Here is a 22831-nt window from a genome sequence, read left to right on the forward strand (position 1 = left end):
GCCATAACAAATTACCGTAGACCAGGTGGCTTAAATAACAGGAATTTATTTTCTTACAGTTCTGGAGGCTGGAAGTCTAAGATAAGGGTACCAGCATGGTTGGGTTCTGGTGAAGGTTCTCTTCCTGGCTAGCAGGTTGCCACCTTCTCTCTAGGTTCTCACATTATCTTTTTGTGTGAACAGTCAGAGAAAGCAAACTGTGCAAGCTCTCTGGTGTCTTTTCTTATAAGGGCACTAATCCCATCACAAAGCCCCCATCGTCATGACCTCATCTAAACTTGATTACCTACCAAAGGCTCCATCTCCAAATACCATCCCATTGGACCTTAAAGCTTCACCATATGAATTTTGGGAAAGACACAAACATTAAGTCTATAGCAGTCCTCAATACACATTTGATGAAAAAAAAAAATGAAAGAATAGTGCTGACTGTGCTAATAAAAAAATGTAAAGAAAATTTTTATATTTCAAATATGCAAGTATTTGAATGATGACTGGGCAAAAACATAACTATTATGATTGGGGAACAGGAGGGAATTTATGGGTACCAAGAATGTGTATGCTATGAGATAAAACGCTGATTACACAAACCTAAGTTTCAAACTATCTTCCCAATCAAACTTTATAAGGGCTTTATAAGAGCAAAGGTAAAAGACTCGATTTTTACTTTTTTCTCCCTAATCTTGCCCTTGACCAACAATAGGACCAAAGAAATCAGGAGGCAAAAATGCCAACATTAATAATAACAACAAAACAACCAACAGCAGGGAATACAAACTGAGAGGAACATGAAACTATGAAAGATATGGACTAGATAATTCACTATCAAAAAAAATATTTGACACATCATATTAAGCTAAGCACCAACAGATACGATGTGCAGCTATACAAGTGAGTTAAATTGGTTAGCAAAAGGTCAAAAAGAGGTCACGATCATGAGTTCAGTTGGTTTCATTCTGTCCTAGGACCACAGACTGCTCACAGCTGCCTCTCTGACTTAGCCAGCTGTCTCTAAAACATCTGTGTTTTGGTCACAAGAGGGACTGAGAACATAAAGAAAAAAATGATTCATCACTATTGAGAGAAAGTAATCAGTAAATGAATAGCACTGTAAATGGTGACAGTAATGGGTTTTGTACATTTAAAAAAAAGGGAATTTGCACAATGATGCCAGAATATAGTGGATAAGCATCTTCATGGTGCTGAACAAACATACTTGTCAACCTGGAATTCTATACATAACTAAACTATTGTTCAATAAGAACAACTTCTGGAAATAACTAAGTAAGATGACAGGCACCCAAAAAAATAGAGGAATCAAAATAAACATTATGGGAATAGAGATGCTTTGGTGAAAGGATTTGCTGTAAACACTGAATCCAGTTAAAGACAGAACCTACGACTGTGAGAATTATGACAATAGAACAGACCATAATATTAAACTTCAAAAATATAAAAATAATATAGCTTACAAAATCTGTGAGAAGGGGAGTTGGAAAAATTACAAACATTATTTTCTTTGGTTTTCTTAGCAGGGAGTCAATTAACTGTCTAAAATTAAAATATGGAGCTAAAAGAAAATAAAGGAAAATAAACATTTTCCAATAACACACACAAAAATTCAATCCTACAAATGAAACTATTATTTCTAATTATAAAAGAAAAATTTTAGACTACCTACAAAGTGGAAAGTGGCAGAAAGACCCTAAAATATCAATAAGCAATGTTCTAGATAGTTTAGGATGCACCATTCAATAGAAAAAGTTGAACACTGTTTAAACGTTCTGAGTGAACACCTCTCCAGCACCCACCCCCCAATACCTTCCCCAAAGCTGGTTAAAGTCATGATGTGAATTCCCTCAGCTACCTACTCTCCAACCTATAAAACTTTTAAAAGGCACTGTGTGTTTCTAAGCCCATTGTGTTGGGCTTTGGTCATTATTCTATTTTGCCCCCATGCCACTCTTCAACCTTTTTTCTGGCAAGAGCTCCTCTCCCCACACCAGTTGGCTCTGGTTGGGATGCCAAACAAGCCATACACCCTCATGACCAAGGTGGGCCAGTCCCAGTATATACTGAGTCCTTGTGGATATGGTGACTAGTCCAAAGATAGATGGGTGACTGAAAGCAGGACCAACGAGAACCCTATCTGGGAATTAGAATGCACACTGGCAGAATGGGGTTGGAAATCCAAACTGGAACAACAAACTCCCAGAGTTGCCATCTTCCCTGGCCTCCTAAAGGAAGCCATCTTTGCAGGAGAAAATGAGGTGAACATAAAGGAGAAAGGATAAGCGGAAAACAAGAGACCCCAACAGAGAAATTCCAGGCAGCACTGAGTCTCAGTTTCGATATCTGAGGACCCAGTTACTGGTTGCCTTTTTTAAAATTCTGTAAGCTATACCTACCCCAAGATCCTCTCCATCAATGGGAGAAAATATTCTCCATGTACGAGTAGATTTCAATCACCTGACAACATAAACTGCCTAATTAACCCACCCTATTTCCCCATCTTTTATTCTCTTTTCTAAGACTCAGCCAGTCACTAGTTTTCTTATGATGGATCTACCCTTCCTACAGTTTAGTGTAAGCTTCCCTCAGCTAAAGTTTCTTCTCTTTAAAAACAAAGCCCAACAAAAAACAAAGCCTTTCCCTTTTCCATGAATTGCCCACAGGCTCTTTGCCTCTTGGACTTTCCTCAGAGAGACCACAGATGGCATCAACACCCATACATGTTATTCTTCCTGGAACCTACTGTAATTTGGCTCTTCCCATGCTATTCCCTTGAAATTGCTATCTTAAAGATCAATAATGAACTTTTATTTGCCAAATTAGGAGACTGTTTTATTATTAAAAATGTCCATTATTCAGAAAGGGGCAAAAGAGATTATGTACTGGGTGTTCTAGCAGTGAAATGCAGGTGTTGTCTTCCAGAGCCTGGGGTGGTAGGGGAAAAGATGACCTGATTAAACAGGGTATGTTCTCCTGATTGACTCTCTATAGGCTACTTTACAACCCTGTAGGAGTAGATACTGTAGATACCTGATAGCAATGCAAATGTTTTCTGTCTTATGCAATGCAGATCAGATAATTCCTGTTCACAGCCATGTGAATGAAGTTTGTTGAAAAAGGATTTAAATCTCTTCAAGTCAAACTGGTTAACATCTTACAGGTTACCTCATCAATTAATGAATTGAGTAAAAGTTTTGATATGCATTCATTTTGCGAGGCAGTCATGAGTTGCCTTGTCAAAAATTATACTTCAGTCACTTCTGGTCTGCATCACACTTGCACTCTCATCATTTCCCTCATTTAGATATTAACCTGGCTCGACTTCCAGCACATAATACCACCTAGTTCTGATCCTAGGTTTCTTTGTTCCCCTTAAATATTGCAAATCACCAAGTTTCTTTCCCAGGATTCTTTCCCAGAGGCATCATGACGGTAAAATGAGGGCAAACACTTGGCAAGGTAGCTCAGTACCTTGTTAATGCTCAATAAAATTTAGTTAGTACTAGCATTATCAACATTATCGCCATGTGCCAACATCATCATCATCAGTTTTTAAGTTGCTAAAATTATTTTAGAAGCCTTTCTCGGCCCTGCGATCTCCCTCTAAGAACATGTCCTGTATCTTACTCATCATTGCATCCTTAGCACCCAGAGATATAAGTCTGAAGGAGGAAGAGAGAACCACTGGACTCTAGAAAAGTATTCATATAATCATCTTGCACTAAAATATTTTTAATGAAAGACGTATTTAAAAGGCCCCAAATAAGCCTCTCTAGCTCCCAAGCACCAGTAAAATTCTGGAGGAGGGCCTGGAGGGACTCTTCACTTCCGCTTCCCTCTCCCACTTGCTAGATCACGGGATCTAAGACCCTTACAGCCCAGAGTCACTGGTGGAATGGGGCAGGGCAGGACAGCAACAGTATTCAATGGAAATATAATATAATGGAAACATAATGCCAGTGTAATGTTAAATTCCACAGTAGCTACACTGAAAAGTAAAAAGACACAGTTGAAATTCATTTTAATAACATACATATTCACAATTTAGTAACATATACATGATGTTTACAACAGTATATACAAAATATTATCACTCCAATATGCAATCAATATGAAATTATTGATGTGATTATTTTATACTCTTTCTTCATGTAAATCTTTGAAATATGGTATTTGTTGATATCTTACACTTATAGCACACATTATAGCCACACTTCAGGCACTCGACAGCCATGTGCCGCTAGTGGCTACTGCCCTGGACAGCTCCAGAGTAGAGGCTCCAGTTGGGTCCCAGGGAACTGAGAAACTAGATATGAGGTCAGAGTGACAAAGCAAGAGGGTGGCTTCTGTTTTTGTTTATTTTTTTCAGGGTCAGAGTGCTCATATTGACCAGCCTTCTGACTCAGCCCTTCATGATGATTCACAATAAAGTGGTGATTGATAAGTTTATTTATTTTTTTTAAATTTAAAATTAATTCTTATTGGAATATAGTTGATTTACAATGTTGTGTTAGTTTCTGCTGTACAGCATAGCGAATCAGTTATACATATACATATATCCACTCTTTAGATACATATGTATCTTTGGATACATATATATCGAATATGTGATTCCATAGAATCAATCTATAGATTGATTCTATAGAATCAATCTTTAGATTCTATTCCCATATAGGTCATTACAGAGTACTGAGTAGAGTTCCCTGTGCTATACAGTACGTTCTTATTAGAGGGTGACTTTTGGAAATGCTAATGTACAGTCATTCTCTTTCTTTTAAAATAATAAACACCTTCCATGACACATCCTGGTGTTACAGAATAGAGATCACATTCATTAAAAGGGTCCACAAGCCCTGATGGTCTGGCCCTTTCTTAACTTCTCTAGCCTAATGTTTGTCTAATCCATCTTAAGACTCTGGCCTGTTGTGTATCATTGTACAAGACCTCAGTGGGTGGTAAACTGAGATAGACAGATATAACCAGAATTTCAAGACAAAGGAGAAACAACCAAAGGGCTCACTTTCCTCCCCCCTACCTCCACCCCATGGTCACCAACAATCTGGCAAAGGCTGGGACTACGAAGAACCACTCTGTGGCTTATCCCTGGGACAAACAACAGACTAAAACAGGAAGCGAAGTTACCCAGGCATTAGTGGGATCTCTAAGTGGAGTGGGAATAGGGTTGTTCTCAGGGTCATGAAGAGTAATTTTCATAGAGTCATCATACAAATATAAAAACATCTGATTATTCATGACTGACACTGAAGAAAAACTTAGATGCCAACTACGATATATACATCAAAATAGCCATTCAACAGAAAATTATGTGGTCAACGTCATTAAGGAAATTTGAGTTGTAGCCTTTAAAAAAATTTATTTAACATTCAGAATGCATAATCTGCATGTGTATCCAGATAAGTAAAATGGTATCAAAAACCTAAAAGCATGCATGCACAGAGTTCCAATTTACCAACTCATAACCCATCTACAAAACTGTACTAGAGGAACTCTTCAATAGAATGTGAATATTATTTCCAAAAATGTATATTTTAGAAATGTCATATCCAGGCAAAAGTGAATTTATTATCAGTCCCTATATAATATATGTTTTTTAAAATAATATAGAGGATGCCAATATTAGTGATTTCTACTTAAACATGAAGAATTATCTTTTCACATCATAGTTCATACTCCTTCAAGACAAAAGTTACTTGATATGCAATATATTGTGATAATGCAAATGCTTCTTTGCTTCTCAAAACACAGGTGTTAGAATTTAGATTGTCTTTTCTTATAGTGCTACCAATAAAAAAAAAATACATGTGGGCATATATGTATATGTTAAAAAAAATATATATATATACACACACACACACACACACACACACAGATATATATTTCATTAAACACTCATTTTGGATCCAACAGGGCTAAAGAAAATTTTCTTGTACATAAAAGATTACAACAAAGGAAATGTTGCCAGGTTATCCATTGTTTATGTAGGGTAAGAAATTTTGCTTTGCCAAGAGGTGTAACACTAATTCCTTTAAATGTTCTTAAAACACAAAAAGCCACATATTGTAGGAATATATAACTGTCTAGAAATGTGGGACAAAATGCCTTGGACTCCAGTTATTTTAAACTGAATTAATTTAAAAAAAAAAACCCTATACAATAATAGCAAGAAAACTAGGAGAAATTACACAAAGGCTGAAGAGCTCTACAAATGGCAAGGGGGTGATTTCCAGGATCTAAAAGTTATATTAAAAAAGCAAAATACCGAACAGTGCTTATTGTAAGCTACCTTTTGTATAAGCAGAAGAAGGAAAAATATAAATTCTCTCTTTTTCAAGAAGGATAAATCAAGAACGATGAAAATATTTTTTAATAGAGGATGGATGGCAAGTGAGATTTCAGAGTGCAACTTCTTACTTCAATATTTTAACAATGTAAATGTTTTAGGTTTTCAAGTAGTAAAAATAAGGAGAGAAAAACTAAAATTAAATATAAACAAATAAATGAACTAAAATATATCAAATTGGTAACATAGAGAAAATTAATTCTAGTCACTTTAATTTTATTTTTTTAATATTTTATTGGAGTATAGTTGATTTACAACATTCTGTTACTTTCTGCTGTGCAGCAAGGTGAATCAGTTATACATATACATATATCCACTCTTTTTTAGATTATTTTCCCATACAGGTCATTACGGAGTACTGAGTAGAGTTCCCTGTGCTATACAGTAGGTCCTTATTAGTTACCCTATACAGTAGTGTGTATATGCCAACCCCAATCTCCCAATTCCTAGTCACTGTTAAACACAATACTTTGCATTAGCCACAGTGGGATATACTCTAAAGATAAAAGGAAGAGCCAAGGTATCTTAAACTTTACTCAGTTGGGTTTTTTCTCTTTTTTTTTTAAATTAAAGTATATCTGACATACAAGATTATATTTCAGTTGGTTTATTGATGGTTATTATATGACATAATTTTTAAAATATTTATGCATACTGTAGGGTAAAGCAAGTAAATACATTAATGGTATGGTGAATCATTAGGAACCAAGACATTCACTGCAAGAGATAAAATACAAACATAAAAGAAATTAAATTAAAAAAACATGCATGTGACCCAACATGAACCGCTGGCCACCAGCGTAGACTTACTTCTTGGCAGTACTGTAGGATGCCCTCCTTGGTGCCAATGCAGGTTTTGGTCCCCGATGGATCTGACTCCCACTTGCCATTCTGCACGTTCATGTGCATGTTCAGTTTGCCACAGAACATGGCGACTTGCGGTTCTGCAAGCAGGCCAGCATTGCCATCAGTGGGCACCTGAAAAAATAAGTTTCGGTTAGTTACAAAAATCCATAGCTCTGGGGTGGAGGCTGGGGGGAAGGGCTGTAAAGAGAAACGTGGCCTGGAGCAATGCCAAAAATAGTTCTATTCCTCCTACTTCTCAATTATGAATTCCTTTGGGTTAAGCATTATGTATGCTACAGACATCTCCAACCACATATAATACAGTGTTGGTTTTTTAACATTGAAATGAAGAAATTAGCAGTATTGAGAAGAATTTATTCATTGAAAAGCTTATACATTTCCCCCATGGCAGATTTCATTGACAAGTTTATCCATTTTGCCTACTGCAAGGTCCTGACAATAAAATCAGATGTTTTTCTGAGATAAATATAATCACTCTGGAGGAAACCATATTCTCATAATAACCTCCAAGTGACTCACACAAAGAACAATGCCAAGTCCCTGCATGGTGACCAGCTCTGTGAGTAAGGCTGTATGTCACCTCCCAGAGCTGAGGGCATGCTATCAGTGGCGCTTTACTAATTAGCAAGTGACAACTTCGTAACTTTTCGGACTGAAAAATTACTGTAGAATTTACCAAGCACAAACATGAATGAATATGTTGGCCATTCCATCGGTTTTCTCCAGAACATTCTCTGGTTATCACTCTGTCAGCTCTGAAGAGTACAGTAAGGTTACTTGTGTCTCATCTCCTCAGCTACGCTGCAAAGAGGTGACAAGTCTCACCCAGGGCCCAGCAGAGCACCTACTGTGTAGCAAGCTCTCAACAGGTCTTAGCTATGACCACTGCAGGCCACACACCGTTTTGCCAAAATAACTTTGAAATGGGTGCCGTTTTGTATTTCCAAACCCTTCTGCCCACCAGTATTACATTCATATAAATATATACATATTTTTTTGGCCACACGGCACAGCTTGCGAGATCTTAGTTCCCCAACCAGGGACTGAACCCGGGCCCTAGGCAGTGAAAGAGCTGAGTCCTAACCACTGGACCACCAGGGAATTCCCCATATAAATATTTTTAAAAGGGAAAATGGAAGTTCTGAAATATCCATACTACCTCACTTAATAGCTCAAAAAGAAAAAAAAAATCAGCAAAAGATGAAAAATAAATCCACAGGAGTGCAAGTGTTATGCGAAACCAAGGTATCAAAAGACACGGTGGCAAAGTAATCCCTCCCTTGTTAAATCCAGCTTCGGAGGAAATGTGTGAGATCCATGCTAAGAAGAGTTAACTTCCAACAGAAGCCATTCATGCAGCGGAGAACTGGGTGATTCTATAATAACTTGTATCATTTCTAAAAATTGTTCACAGGAGGGAAAAAAAACAACACTAAAATTACACCAAGAGATTTCAGTTAAAGAAATAGCTTCCTGACACTTCCCCCCACAGAAATGTAAAAATAGATCAAACATCTGTCCGTTCTAGGCATCATCATATTTATTTTGTACATAAATCCATAAGAGGATTTTTGTCCTTTAAAAAAGATAATCTTGTACTGAACCTAGCTGAGACCTATCATAGACCTGAGTGCAAAAGCTCCTGGCACAATCTCTAAAACCATGTTTCAGGTAACATTTTCTGCATTTCTAGTTCTACTTTATATGGCATGTTTAGTAAAATTCTACCTCTCTGCTGCCAGATGTAACAAACAGCAGCTGAGGCCACAGTGTCGGATCGTCAGCAGAATAGCTAGGACCCCTCAACTCCCCAATGTGCGGCCTTGCCCACCACCTGCAATTTCCAAGCCAGAAACTGAGAGGCTCATTCTCCAAGAGATGCAAAGAAGCGGCCTAAGCAGAATGTTCCATAAACGGAAGTTTCACAGTTTTCCTGAGGGAATAAGAGAAAATTCAATGCTTTGATCCTCAAAATCAGAATATAAATGTTGTCCATTTTACTGAAGTAAGTAGTAAGATAATAACATTGCAAAAAAGTCAAATAATGATCAGATACCTATAGATAAGGCCCTATCTCAGATGCAATGAAGGACATAAAATACATTTATAATATATAGATAAATATATAAAATTTATTAATGTACTTGTTTATAAAATATGGGCTTTGCCCATGTTTTAAATTCCATTATCAAGGAATTTACAATCTAATAATGAAATCACCATTGCATTCCCCATTGCACTTTATTCTGCTCAAATTCATTCCCGTCCCAAAGATTTCCAGTCTTAGAATCTTGGGGCCTTACCCCTAACTGAACAGAGGGACTAATGACCCTTTACCACTGTTGGTATTTATTTTGCTGAATAAATTCTACCTCCACCATCTTAACATTTCTCTGTACCTCTGACTCTCCACAGTGTGTTCCATAGTTACTATCTCCTTGTATATGCAAAGGCCCTTCATTCCATATCCTCCCCTCAAGGAACAATGAAGTACCAATTTCTCTCCCCCATGGTAGCCAGCTTCCAAGATGACCCCTAATGGTCCCTACTCCCTGGATTCATGCTCTCGTCACGGCCATCCCATAATGTATCAAGGTTTGTCTGTAGCAACAAATAAAATAGGGCAAAAATATGTGTTTTCCAAGGCATGGTCATTAAGGGCACTAGGGTTTCTTCCTTGCTCTCTGGGATCACTTGCTGTGGAGGAGGTCAGTTGCCATGTTGTACAGACACTCAAGCAGTCCTGTGGAGAGGCCCATGTGATGCGGAACCAAGGTCTCCTGTCAACAGCAATGTAAGTGAGCTGGGAAACATCCTACAGCCTCATCAGCCTTCATCTGATGGCAGCCCTGGCTGACATGACTGAAACCTCAAGAGAGACACTCCCAAATTCCCAACCCACAGAAACTGAGATAGTAAATGTTTGTTGTTTTAAACCATTGGGTTTGAGGTAACCTATTACACAGCAGTAGATACCCAATAAGTTCCTCCTTTTCTCCAGCTCCATAATACATCCACAAATAGGCTCTGATCTCCTCTACTGAAAGAAAGCAAATAGACAAAAATTACCTCATTCCATTCTGTTATCCCCTAGAGGAGGGTGTCAGCACATTTTCTATGTAAAAGGCCAGAGAGTAAATATTTTAGGTTTTGTGAACCCTGCAGTCTCTTGTAACTAATCAACTCTGTTGCTGCTATGCAAAAGCAGTCTCAGACAATATGTGAAATGAGTGTGGCTACTTTACAATAAAATTTTCTTTACAAAACAGGCGGTAGGCCAGATCTGGCCAGTGGGCCATAGTTTGCCTGCCTCTGCTCTAGAGGAACCGTCATCTTCCCATTACTTCCAACAAATTCTAGCAGGTGGTGATTTAAACACTCACTGATACCACCTTCTTACCTGCTTCTCAGGACCCTTGCAGTTTGGTTTACATTCCTACCATCCGAACAATTTTCTCAAAGGTTACATACAACCTCCTGAGAAAGGAAAGCCTTTTTCTTCAATACCTGTCACTTTTCATTTTCTTTGCCATACATGAATTCTTCCTTGGAAGTCTTTTCTCTTGGCTTCTGTCGCAATCAACTACCCTGGCTCTCTTTATTTTCCTGATTATCCCATTACTAACTCAAAATCCTTCAATTCCACAGCATAAGACATTCCTAAAGATTAGGCCATTGCTTCTCTTTTACCTACTTTAAGAAGTCTTGGTGTTTGCATGCTTTCACCTCCTAGCTGCTGAGAGGCAACTCCAATATAACAACAGCAACAATAATAAATGACAGCAGCTAACATTTCTTCATTCAGTAAGTTTGAGTATGTAACACATGCTAGGCACTGATGTATTGGGTTGGCCCAATAGTTTTGGGGACAAAGCAGTAAGTCAGGCAAGTCCTTATCCTGACAATAAGGTAACCGATCAGTTTGCTTGGATCTGAGGGGTTTCCAGGATGTGAGACTTTTAGTGCTAAAACTGGTAGACTCCCCAGCAAGCTGAGACAACTGGTCACCCTACCTGACAAACACATCAACTGTTTCTCGATTGTTTCCTAGCTTGACTTCTTAACATCTTTCTATTTCTTCCATTCTTCACTTTGTTATCCTTCTGTCTTCTTGACTTTACAGTTATTTTGATGCCATCTGTTTGTATGTTTGTATGTTCCAACTACCAAATGGTGGTAATCTTTCTCCCATTCCCTTCAAATGAATTGATTATGGCCCTATCAAATTACTGGAAAACATCTTTAATTGCCTTATGATCTCTTCCTTTTGACAATGGGAGCTAAGACAAGAAAACAGATGCTTCAGTTCCTTGTGGATTTTCTACCAGATGAGATCTAATATTAACTTAAAAAAATAAGTATGATCATTAACATGACCCGTTTTCTTAGAATGGAGCTGTGTAATGGTTCAAACTTTGATTCCTCAATACTTAGGGTAACTTATTATGCTAGAAATTATAAAACTGGCTGTACGTATATATCTGTTACATTTGACATTACAAGAGGCCCTTCACAAATAAATACTTCAATCACAAAGACATGTTTCTTGGGCAAAAATTCTTTCCGGAGCCAACACCAGATCAGAGTAAGGCGCTGGGAGATAACAGATTGAACCAGAAGCTCGTCTATTCTTAATGAAGCCCACCTGCAAAGAATTTCAGGTTTTAAGAAACATATCCCTGGCTCAGTTAATTAAAACAAGACAAACAACCCAGGATCCTTACTGGAATCAAATAACCCATTTAAGAAACAAAGCCTAGCTGCTAGGAGCAGCCCACTCCCTGGCATTCATCCAGAAGGAAACCATCACCAGCCAAGGTGGTCACATGGAAGATAATACTTAGCCTTCCAAGGGCCCAACAGGTTTACTCAAATCCCTTTTTTCTGAATGAAGCCTCAAAAAGTGGCCTAATACATCATACACAAGGTCCTATTCAGGACGTGTTAAAATGGATGCTCTTAAAACTTAAATCTTTAGTCCTAGAGTAAGTTATTTATAGCCAGTGAAAATGCATACCCTGTCAAAGTTATCCTAAAGATAATGATTCCTAACTTTACAAAAAACATTTCTCTTAAGAAAAAGAAATATAAAAGCTTTAGTGGATGGGAAATATAACCACTTAAATAACTATTACATTTTAATGTTGTTTTCATCTTAACATTATCTAAGGTAACTTAAGGTTACTTGGCAGAAATCCAAGACAACACCTAAAAGATTGGCACCCTCCTATAAATGGCCATTCATGGTCCCTGCATTTCTGAGAGACTGAAGATGAAGATAATTCTTGTAACCTGAATGACTTTGCACTGACATCATAAGACCAGAGATGCTTTCCCATGGGAAAACAGTGCTCAGTGACAACGGGCAGAATAACGCTGAAACAATGGCACATGCACACACTGCCTCAACAACAACAGGCTATTTACAGAATGCTCTGAACTACAGAGACTCAAACACTACACCTAAAAATGCTGTCAATCTTTTAAAAACAACCATTTGCGGCCAGAAGAATATTTTAGGCTCATACTATATAGACAAGCTACTCAAGTGAAAATGGACTTTCCAAAAGCAAGTTAGCTAGAAAACGGCTTTCCAAAAGCTTAAGGGGAAATTAAAATAAACAAATATACATATATACCTAATCTGGGCCAATCTGCAGAGGTGACCCCGAACCTACACCTAGAATCAATGCAATTTACAAGCGCAAAAGCAGCTTCTCAAACAAGTTCTCCTGCTGTCTTTCAAACTGGGTGTTCCCTTTCCCCAAAAAGTTTCTCTTTATTATCATCAAGGAGATCAAAATTCCTTATAGAGCTGGCTTGGCAACATTCCTCCCCACACAGTCCCAACTAAAAGGAAAAGGGAACAAGGAACTCTCTGTTTCACTGGCTGAAAAGTCTTGCTTGGCAAGGAGAAGGCATGGATCCATAGCTCAGTGCGTCCGTGGATTTATGTAACTTTAAGGTTTGTGGCTAATGAAAACCATCTTGTTTCTGCATTTAAACGAACTTCTCCCTGGTCTGAATAGCTGGCCTCATATAGTCACTTATTTGGTACTATTTAATCAGTTCACAGTTTCCTCAGGGTCAGATTCTCGTATAGTGAGTATCTTTTAAAAAGCACACAGCAATGCTATTTCTATTCCAGCTCTGGTTTCCTCACATAAATAATTTCCCCTTAGCCTGGGCATAATATAATTATACCCCACGAAAATGCTTTGAAAACATTCCAATATTCCATTTTCAATGTACTTATTCTGTAGAATCACAATCAAGAAGATTTGAGTGTGAACCCCTTTCAAGGCCAAATAAAGTACCTCACTTAATCCTTAACATAAACAAATTTTCATTCCCAAAAGGAAAAGACTATCTGTAGGGCTTTCCTTTAAATGCCAAAAAACAAAACAAAACAAAACTTAAGCAGAACCAGAACACCTGAAATTGCCCATTTTATCTCTAACAGAGGAGAACTGAAATTAAAATCAGAATCACAGAACTGAAAGGATCTGTAAAATCATCCATCCCAACTCTAAGCAGAAGGAAAAGGCTCTGAAGGATTTGTCCAAGGCCACAGAATTATGAAGAGGCAGAGCTGGGTGTTGGACCTATACCATCAAGGTTTTGTTGATGCGACCAGGCTGACTCTCAAATTAAAATGGAAAATTGTAATTTTCCAAGGTTTTGCCCCTGTGCGTGTGTGCACGTATTTGTGGTGAGAAAGAATGCAGGAGCTAATCAAAGCATACAGAAAACTGAAATGTGATTACCGAAACTGTACACAGTTTCAATTTCCCTGTGTGGAGAGGCGGCCATGTTCCTCACATCCATTAGGTGCTTGCTGCACAATTATTTCAGAGCTCGAGTTTCAGGCTAAAAATGATGTGCCACAAAAGTGCGTGACAAAAGATGGGAATTTCCTGGTGGCGCAGTGGTTAAGAATCCACCTGTCAATGCAGGGGTCACAGGTTCGAGCCCTGGTCCGGGAAGATCCCACATGCCGTGGAGCAACTAGGCCGATGCGCTACAACTACTGAGACTGTGCTATAGAGCCCATGAGTCACAACTACTGAGCCCGCATGCCACAACTACTAAAGCCCGCGTGCCTAGAGCCTGTGCTCCGCAACAAAGAGAAGCCACCGCAATGAGAAGCCCGTGCACCACAACGAAGATCCAACACAGCCAAAAGTAAATAAATAAATTGAAGAAAAAAAAAAATGAGTGAAGAGAGTAAACATTCCTTTCAGAGAATTAATCCACATATTTCACTCCTTGAAATTTGACATTCTTTTGGGGACACTGTTGACCTGGCTTCAAATGACAAGTTAGAGCTCCTTGATGGATCCATGGCCTCTGTTAATATTGATAAAGCTAATTCTTATACTGGGACCCCCAAAATGAAGGCCATCCCAGTGGTGTGGTCCACATCACAAATCTAAACCTATACCAGCCTGCACGTAAGGTGAACCACCTGTCAAGAAATCCTAAGAAACCAATCACAATCCTCCAACTCAGCTTAAGCTAGCTTGATTTACCCTAAAAATAGGACCTGCTAGCCTTATAAGGAAATTCCCTTCCCGACCTCCTAGACAATCATGCTGTTTCAGTGCTGACCCTTCCAAAGCTCTATAAACACGCTCTTGTCCCAAATCCCATTAGAACAGTGATCTACTGCTTATGAGGCACTGTATTCCCCCAATCCATGGATTGTCTTCCTTTGAATAAAGGACAACAAACTCATTATTAAATTGTTTTAGTTTTGCCATTTGACAGTATGAAGCTATTTTTCTGCTTAAAGGATAGATATTCTAAAGTTGACCCCAAATTTCTTCCAATTCATAACAAAGGCCTGTAAATAAATTCTTGCTGCTGGTGCACAGTAGAAAATCAGTTCTCCCAATAGAAACCTTTGTTATTCAACAATCGTGGAATTAATTACCAATGTTGAAAGCATGAATTTAGGTAGGCCCAAGAAAGAGTGATGCCCACTGCCTAGAACAGATATAATACTGGAATTAAAAAAAAACAGAGCCTCATGTATGACAAACTCTTAGCCTATCGTTTTCGATCCAATTAATGCCCATTTAGTCCTAAACAGTAAATGTTCTATATTCTAACTGCATGCATATACACATATACATCATATATATACTAGACCGTGTATAACTGTGTTTATTGCGCTCTGACATTGGTAACAGTCAAATTCTTTTCAACATCATTTTGATGTTTATCTCTTTAATTCTGTCTTGTAGTTTTACTGGCATGTTTCACATACAAAAACATACAGTATCATGATCTTTATACTATTTTGACTCTCTCAATATTGTTATATCTCATCAGGCTTGATCATGTGAACATGGAGATCGGAAAAGAGTTAAGGGCAAAGACTGAAGCATCTACTTAGGCCTTTCCCTTCATTATCTCCTTTGACTCAGAAGAACCTAGATAATTCACTTCCACATCTACTTAGATAATCAGAGAGGCTCAAAACCTGCGGAAGAGTCTAATCAAGGCTATTTACTCCAAAACCCATGCTTACTTTTTTTCATACTAAGCCAGGTGGCATTCCTGCTACTCCTTCTCAAGCTTTTTTATTTTCAATTCTTGAATATTATTTTCAAATAACTTTTTCCCCTGATGACAGTAGTATTTTGCATTTCTTTGTTACTGGTTCTTAAAAAATTAGTTTTAGACCAAGTAAAGGGGAAGCAAATCCAGTTTAAAAAGTGTTTAATCTGCACGTCTTAAATTTAAATCCCTAGATGTTAACATCTAGTTACATTTGGTAGCTTCCTCTTTAAGAAACCTCCCCAGAAATGAAAACAAAAAACTTTCTCCTAAATTAGTTCTTTCCTTAAATCAGAAACAGCAAATTGAATTACCAAAGTAGGGGACCAGAATCTCCAACATTCCAAATTGTGAACGCATGTTCTTCAAGGCTTACCTTATTTGATCTCTAATTTCTCAACAATGAACATATACCTATATATGCATATCCCTGTATATATACCTACCATATATGGCCACCTGTGTAATATGTAGTGGTGGTGTTAATAGTAATAAACACATACACACACAGAGTTTACAGGTAGAGAGCAATTAGAGCAAATTTCAAATGACGGTGCTTTGCTAAAAATCTCACTGTAGAGTTGCTGCACTTAAGTCATATTGCTAACAAGCTGAAGGATGTGGAAATTGGGGTCCTCAGGGATGCTGGTTTGAATGGCATTCTCTGTAAAGAAGTTTGATGGTAACAACTGAACTATTTTCCAGTATGATTTCCATTAGTTCTGACAGCTAGGGCAGATAAGCTATTATTCAGCACATAATGCAACACAGAAAAATCAAATTCTATTACTCCTCTCCACTTTAGATATGAGACAATTTATACATATTCAGTTTCTTAAGTTTTACTGTTTTCTATCAAATTTGGCCAAGCTTAGCCAAGATCAGCTGACCCATAGGCCTGTGAGCTATAAAAATGATTATTATTTTAAGCCACTAAATTTTGGGGTGGGTTGTGGCTTTGCAGCATTATTTATAGCAAGAGAAACTAATACAGGCACGTATTTGCCAGGAATAAGTAAAGTACTAAGTGATAGAATCAGGGCTCAAGATTATTTCAGAAGGTAAAAATTCAAGTTGAACTTTTAAAGTGTTCATAAGATCCTATATTTTGCTTGAAATAATTCTTTGAAGTAGTACAGGACAGGAAAGGCATAGCTGTGTAGCTGTTTCATAAGAAAAAGTTCCAAAGGTTTTAAGAGATGAAAAGAAAAGAAAAGAAAAAAAAAAAGCTAATGCAGTCTCATGCTTTACAAATACAGGGCCCTAAATATCATGGGAAATCTTGCTGTGTTAAATCACATCTAGAATGATGTACTCACATTTTTAGATAAACGTTAAAAAATTAAAGAAAGGTTACCTTGGAGGCAAACACAATTTTATCGGAAGACTCTAAGGAACATAGGAAAGAATAAGGGGGGAAGAAGACATTAGAAGGAAATTCACAAGGAAGAAGCTATAAACAGGAAACCAGTGAGGAACAGTTGTTGGGAAGGAAAAGCCTCATCAAGGAGGCACTTAAATGGATGGATAACCAGCCCTCAGGGTTTCAGAAGGGGTCACCTGCTCACCTGGGTTGGGATGTAGATGAGATTAACAGTTTCCAAACGTTTTTAAGCAGTAGGATCTTGTGCTCAAATCATATTTTGTGTGCAACCCTCAGCTGGGTTCTCCTCTCAGAACCTGGATGTCATCCCCACCCAGCTTATTGAGGCACTGGTCTCCCAGAAAATCTGCTTTTCTACTTTTTCTATTGTTAGCCTATGGGTCTTATTACTTGGTTCTCAAGAAAAAGGTTATACAGTCCCTCAGTACCCGGAGGGGATTTGCTCCAGGTCCTCCCTCCCAGCCCCCGCCCTCCGTGCCTCCCTACCAAAATCCCCAGATGCTCAAGTACCTTAAGCAAAACGAAGTGGTACACAGCATGCATTCCTTGGAGGCCAAACCTGGATACCCAGGGCTGACTATACTGCCGTGCACCCTGAACTTGTACTGTCCAACGAGGGTTAGCACTAGCTAGTTCAACTGAGGAACTGAATTGTTCGCTTGAGTTCACTGTAATTAATGTAAATTTAAATTAAAAAAACGATTACTCAATCCTATTAATGAAAAACTTTAAAGCACGTTGATAACAACTTGGGTAAGCAAATCTACTTTCTGACTGTAAATTTTATACACTCTTATCAAATTTTTCCAATGAAAAATCTCCAGTTGAGATTTTGATGACTTAGTGTGAAAGATACATTATAAAATACCTCATTAATAATTTTATAAGCTGAAATGATAATTGGGTTAAATAAAATATATTATTACAACTAATTTTCTTTTTACATTTTTGCATTATATTTCTACTGGACTGTCAGACATAAGGCAGCACAAAATTTACAACACAACAATAAATTACATTTATGTCAACATATTACCCATTTGTCTTTCATTAATCTCATTGCACATTTATCACTTCCTCTCAGCCTTTTTTATTGGAAAGTACGGACTTCAATTAGTTCAACTAGCACAAACCAGCACATTGATATTCAGAAATCTAACAAATATTTGCTATTTCATGTATTCAATGAGGTAGGGATCAGATAGGCTCAGCTAGGGCATGGTGAGCCATACTCTCTTGGGTTTACTTCCTAGAACTGGAAACGAAGGTCTGAGTTGGGGGGGAAATAAGATGGTGCTCCAAACACATGCACTGAAGCTTATAAGAAGACGGCAATCGATTGCTATCTTTAAATTTGACTGATTTTGTGGGCTTCTTAATTTTTCTTTCTTTTTCTCTATACCTCTGTAAGTGATAAACAATTTGCTTAAGTGCGTCGGTTTTAAAAAATTAAATGTATTTTGTTTTCACTCTTTTTAAATTGAAGTATAGTTGCTGTATTATACAATATTATATAAATTGCAGGTGTACAATACAGCGATTCACAATTTTTAAAGGTTATACTCCATTTATAGTTATTGTAAAATACTGGCTATATTCCCCATGTTGTACAATATGTCCTTGTAGATTATTTTATACATAATAGTTTGTATCTCTTAGTCCCCTACCCCTAGATTGCCCCTCCCCCCTTTGCTCTCCCCAATGGGAACCACTAGTTTGTTCTGTATATCTGTCACTCAATATGTTTTTAAAAGGAAATACTTTAATAAAAACAGTGTAATGCTACTAAATAGACCACGCTCCTGCTCACATTTTACATGTGGCTGTGTGAATACATCTTATTCTCATTACACTTCTTCCAGCAAAGGACATGCAAATTTCATCACCAAATACTCAAGCCACTAAGATCACACTCCACCAACCAGTATGCGCTTGTTGAAATCCATGGAACACAAGCAGTGGGTTCTTGCCACACACAGCCCAGGCCCAGCTCTCTCTGAGAGGTAGATGTGTGTGCAGAGAAGAGGGTGGGGTGAGAAATGGGGACACATGTAGTTCTGGAATGTGGGGTCGAGTACTTCTGTCATTTGATACCTCACATTGAGATCATACCAGATTTCACCCAGGTGGCACCAAACAAGTCCCAAAGTTAAAGTCTCAATGTCACCTGAGCTTAGTGCTTAGACACAGCCAAGTAAGTGGAATAGTTATGAGCTCTAGATATAATTTATTTTATTGCCTTGGAATATACTATCACCACATAATTTGCAAGCTAAATTGTTAGGACTATTCCTGGGGTGATTCCCCTTACTTCTTTTTTTTTGTAATATTTGTTTATTTGGCTGCTCCGGGTCTTAGTTGCAGTATGCAGAACCTTTTAGTTGAGGCATATGGACTCTTAGTTGTGGCTCATGGGCTCCTTAGTTGTGGCATGCAACTCTTAGTTGCCGCATGCATATGGGATCTAGTTCCCTGACCAGGGATCAAATCTGGGCCCCTTTCATTGGGAGCACGGAGTCTTAACCACTGGACCACCAGGGAAGTGCCCCCTCCCCCACTTCTTAATATGAGATATTGGATGTTGACATAATTGCAGTACCTCACTCATCACCTGGCAGGTGCACTTAGCCTTTATCTTTTATGCAGTATCATATTCTTCACAATCTAATGCCACAGCTCTCAAATGGACCTTTACTTTATCAACAGCACTTTATCTATAGCACTACAATGGATTTTCTAAAGCATAAAGCTTATGCTTAAGGTACAAATAAGTGCAAATATTAAAGTTTTTTAGTTCTTTTTATCTTCTCTTTATTTCTTTCACTTACTCACTACAATATTGACCCATTCGTGATGTATATAGCATAGAAGAAATAGAGCCCCAAGGGATCATGGGATGGAGAGGAGAAGACAACAGTGTTTGAACAAGTGGCAGGAGGAAAATAAATGGAAAACAAGCTTCCAGAAGAAGTGGATTTATAAATGGAGCCAGATCATCATTTAATTAGAACATGTACGGTAGGGCCAAACTCATACATCCTTATCTTAGAGTTACCCATACTACTTGGACAAGGGGAAAAAACAGCATACTTCTTTACTCTGTCAGCCCCAAATTTCACCCCTATTTTCCTTTACGGCCTCAACTATGTTTCAGGCTTCAGGCCACTGTGAAACCGACATAGGTGGAGAGACTAAAATGAGGAGAGGTGGCTAATGGAATTCCTGGTCTTAGGCTTCAATGAGGCAGGCAGTAACCATATCTGGACCCTGTACATTCCAGACTATCCATATCCCTTAATATCTTTATAATTTCTAATACTAAAATGCCATGAAATTACTCCTAAGGTTGAAGACCCTTACAAAGATGCTCATTTTCCAGGTAAATTAAGATATAATGCTGTCCTTCAATGTATATTAAAATCTCAAGAGCAGCTCTCAGGGGCATGAGGGGTGCTCACATGAACCTCAGAGCCCCGTTAAACACTCTAGGAAGTCATTTCCAACAGATTTCCTACTAGCCTGGGGCGGTTGAGAGACGGCTAGCATGCTGTTATATGCCAAATTTAAGGTACTTGTAGGTTTTAGCATGGGCCCAACACAGACAAGGGCTTGTGTTTTATAAGATGGTACCAACAAGTCCTTGACATCAGTACATGGTTTTCAATTAACAGCGTGAGGAAGATCCTAAGTGGAAGAATGATAATCAACAGCTTTCATGAAAAGGTTTCTGAGAAGTCTTTTCAATTTTTAAAAATTTATTTATTTAGATTTTTATTGGAGTATAGTTGCTTTACAACGCTGTGTTAGTTTCTGCTGTACAGCAAACTGAATCAGTTATATATCCCCTCTTTTTTAGATTTCCTTCCCATTTAGGTCACCGCAGAGCATTGAGTAGAGTTCCCTGTGCTATACAGCAGGTTCTCATTAGTTTTCTATTTTATACATAGTAGTGTATATATGTCAATTCCAATCTCCCAATTCAACCCCCAATTCCCCCCTTGGTATCCATACGTTTGTTTTCTACATCTGTGTCTCTATTTCTGCTATGCAAATAAGTTCATCGGTACCCTGAAAAGTCCTTAAAGCAAGTCACACTGGAGGCGATCAGGTGAGCAGGAAGAGAATGAAGAGGAAATAAAACAATTTATTCGTGAAAGCTAACTGAGACAGAGGGATTCAGATATTTACCATTTACTTCTCTTCTCACGTCTTCAAACATACGCACATATGCACATACTTTCACAATTTATGTTTAGAGAGGAGGAAGCCACCTACACCCTGCTGGAACAAGACGGTATAAATAAATGCATTATATGGGCTAAGAGTTCAAATATCTGTAAGGTGCATCAAAGAATTCCTGGTCTTAGACCTTTAACTTTCGTTTTTAGAATACTGATTGAATGATTTCAGGAAGAGAACATTATCTTATTTCTGATAAGCAGAAAGGATATTTACATTCTATCCTTTATGTCCTTTCAAAGTTGCGTAATATTTACTTATCTACCTTTTCCGTGTTTTTGCTACTGGGACTTTTTGGTATAGGAGAAAACTGCTTTGCAAACACAATAGAAATCAGAGAGAAGGTTAAGTTTATGTGAAAAATCTACGATAACTTTCAAACAGCATTCCTGCTCATTGTTCCAAGTGTTTTCTGTTAACTTATCACTTGTAGGGTAAACCAAGATTATTTCTCTTCCTCCCGGGTTATAACATTAAAGAACGCTCAAGGTTCAAGTTTCAGGCTGTTTGCTTGATAAGCACGGATAGATTATCCTTCTTAAGTAAGGCACCAAGGCACTTCTCAAAGAAGCTTTCCATTTCTAAAGCCCTAAGACTCACAATAAGATTTATTCAAATTGCCTTTTCTATCAGAATAAAGACTATTAGGAACTACAACACGAGGAGAAAACAATTCAGAAGAAAGGTAGCTGTGAAGACTTGATTTCTATTTTCTCAGCTACATAAAAAAAATGTTGCAGAAACAATAGAAGGCCAGGAGCCAGAAACATTGGAGTCTTACTTCTAATGTCAGTTGCAGTGACACAACATCTGAGTCTTAATTTCTTTATCTCTAAGTGAGGACAGAACCCAGAGGGCTGTTTGGGGGCCCAGATATGATCTACACGGAGGCAATCGGAAAGCAGCAATGATAATATTGTGAGGTGCTGCTCCTATGAGGATGCAGTTGATGGTACTACCTGTAAGTATTCATCTGAGTTTTCTCTGTTGGAGTAAAGATAATGTCTAAACGCTTCAAGTAGGTGGAACAACAAGCAGCCTAGTCCTTTTTTTTCTTTTTTTTTTTTTTTTTACATAAATTCAAACAAGATGAGGATTACTTCACTGTCTACGTGAGATCTGCCTTGCTCTTTACTACTTGCCCTCCCCCCCCCCCCCCGCTGTCTCTCTCTCTCCCACATACAGGCACTCAATAAATATTTATGGAAAGCATTAAGGAATGCCTGGCATGAAAATAAAAACAATAATAGAGTCGAATGTAGAAAATGTAATTATTGACGAAGGCGTGGAACAATAATTCCACTTAGATACTTGTGAGATTTTCTTTTTTTGTGGCACCAGGAGAGTGATTTCCTCTTGTGGAGAAGGGAAAATTGCAGCACCCACACCCCCCTGCCTTTACC

The 22831-nt window shown here is 38.1% G+C and overlaps 1 protein-coding gene across 2 annotated transcripts in view; it reads right to left on the minus strand.

Moving 5' to 3' along the window:
* APP (amyloid beta precursor protein) overlaps positions 1-22831 on the minus strand; it is a 275906-nt gene that overhangs the window by 210956 nt on the left and 42119 nt on the right. For both annotated transcript variants that reach the window (XM_060150785.1, XM_060150786.1), the window contains exon 2: positions 7184-7351. In XM_060150785.1, coding sequence (XP_060006768.1) covers positions 7184-7351 — 168 coding nt within the window. The remainder of the gene's footprint in view (positions 1-7183; positions 7352-22831) is intronic.

This window comes from Lagenorhynchus albirostris, chromosome 5 (genome assembly GCF_949774975.1).
Source record: "Lagenorhynchus albirostris chromosome 5, mLagAlb1.1, whole genome shotgun sequence".
Lineage (NCBI taxonomy): Eukaryota > Metazoa > Chordata > Mammalia > Artiodactyla > Delphinidae > Lagenorhynchus > Lagenorhynchus albirostris.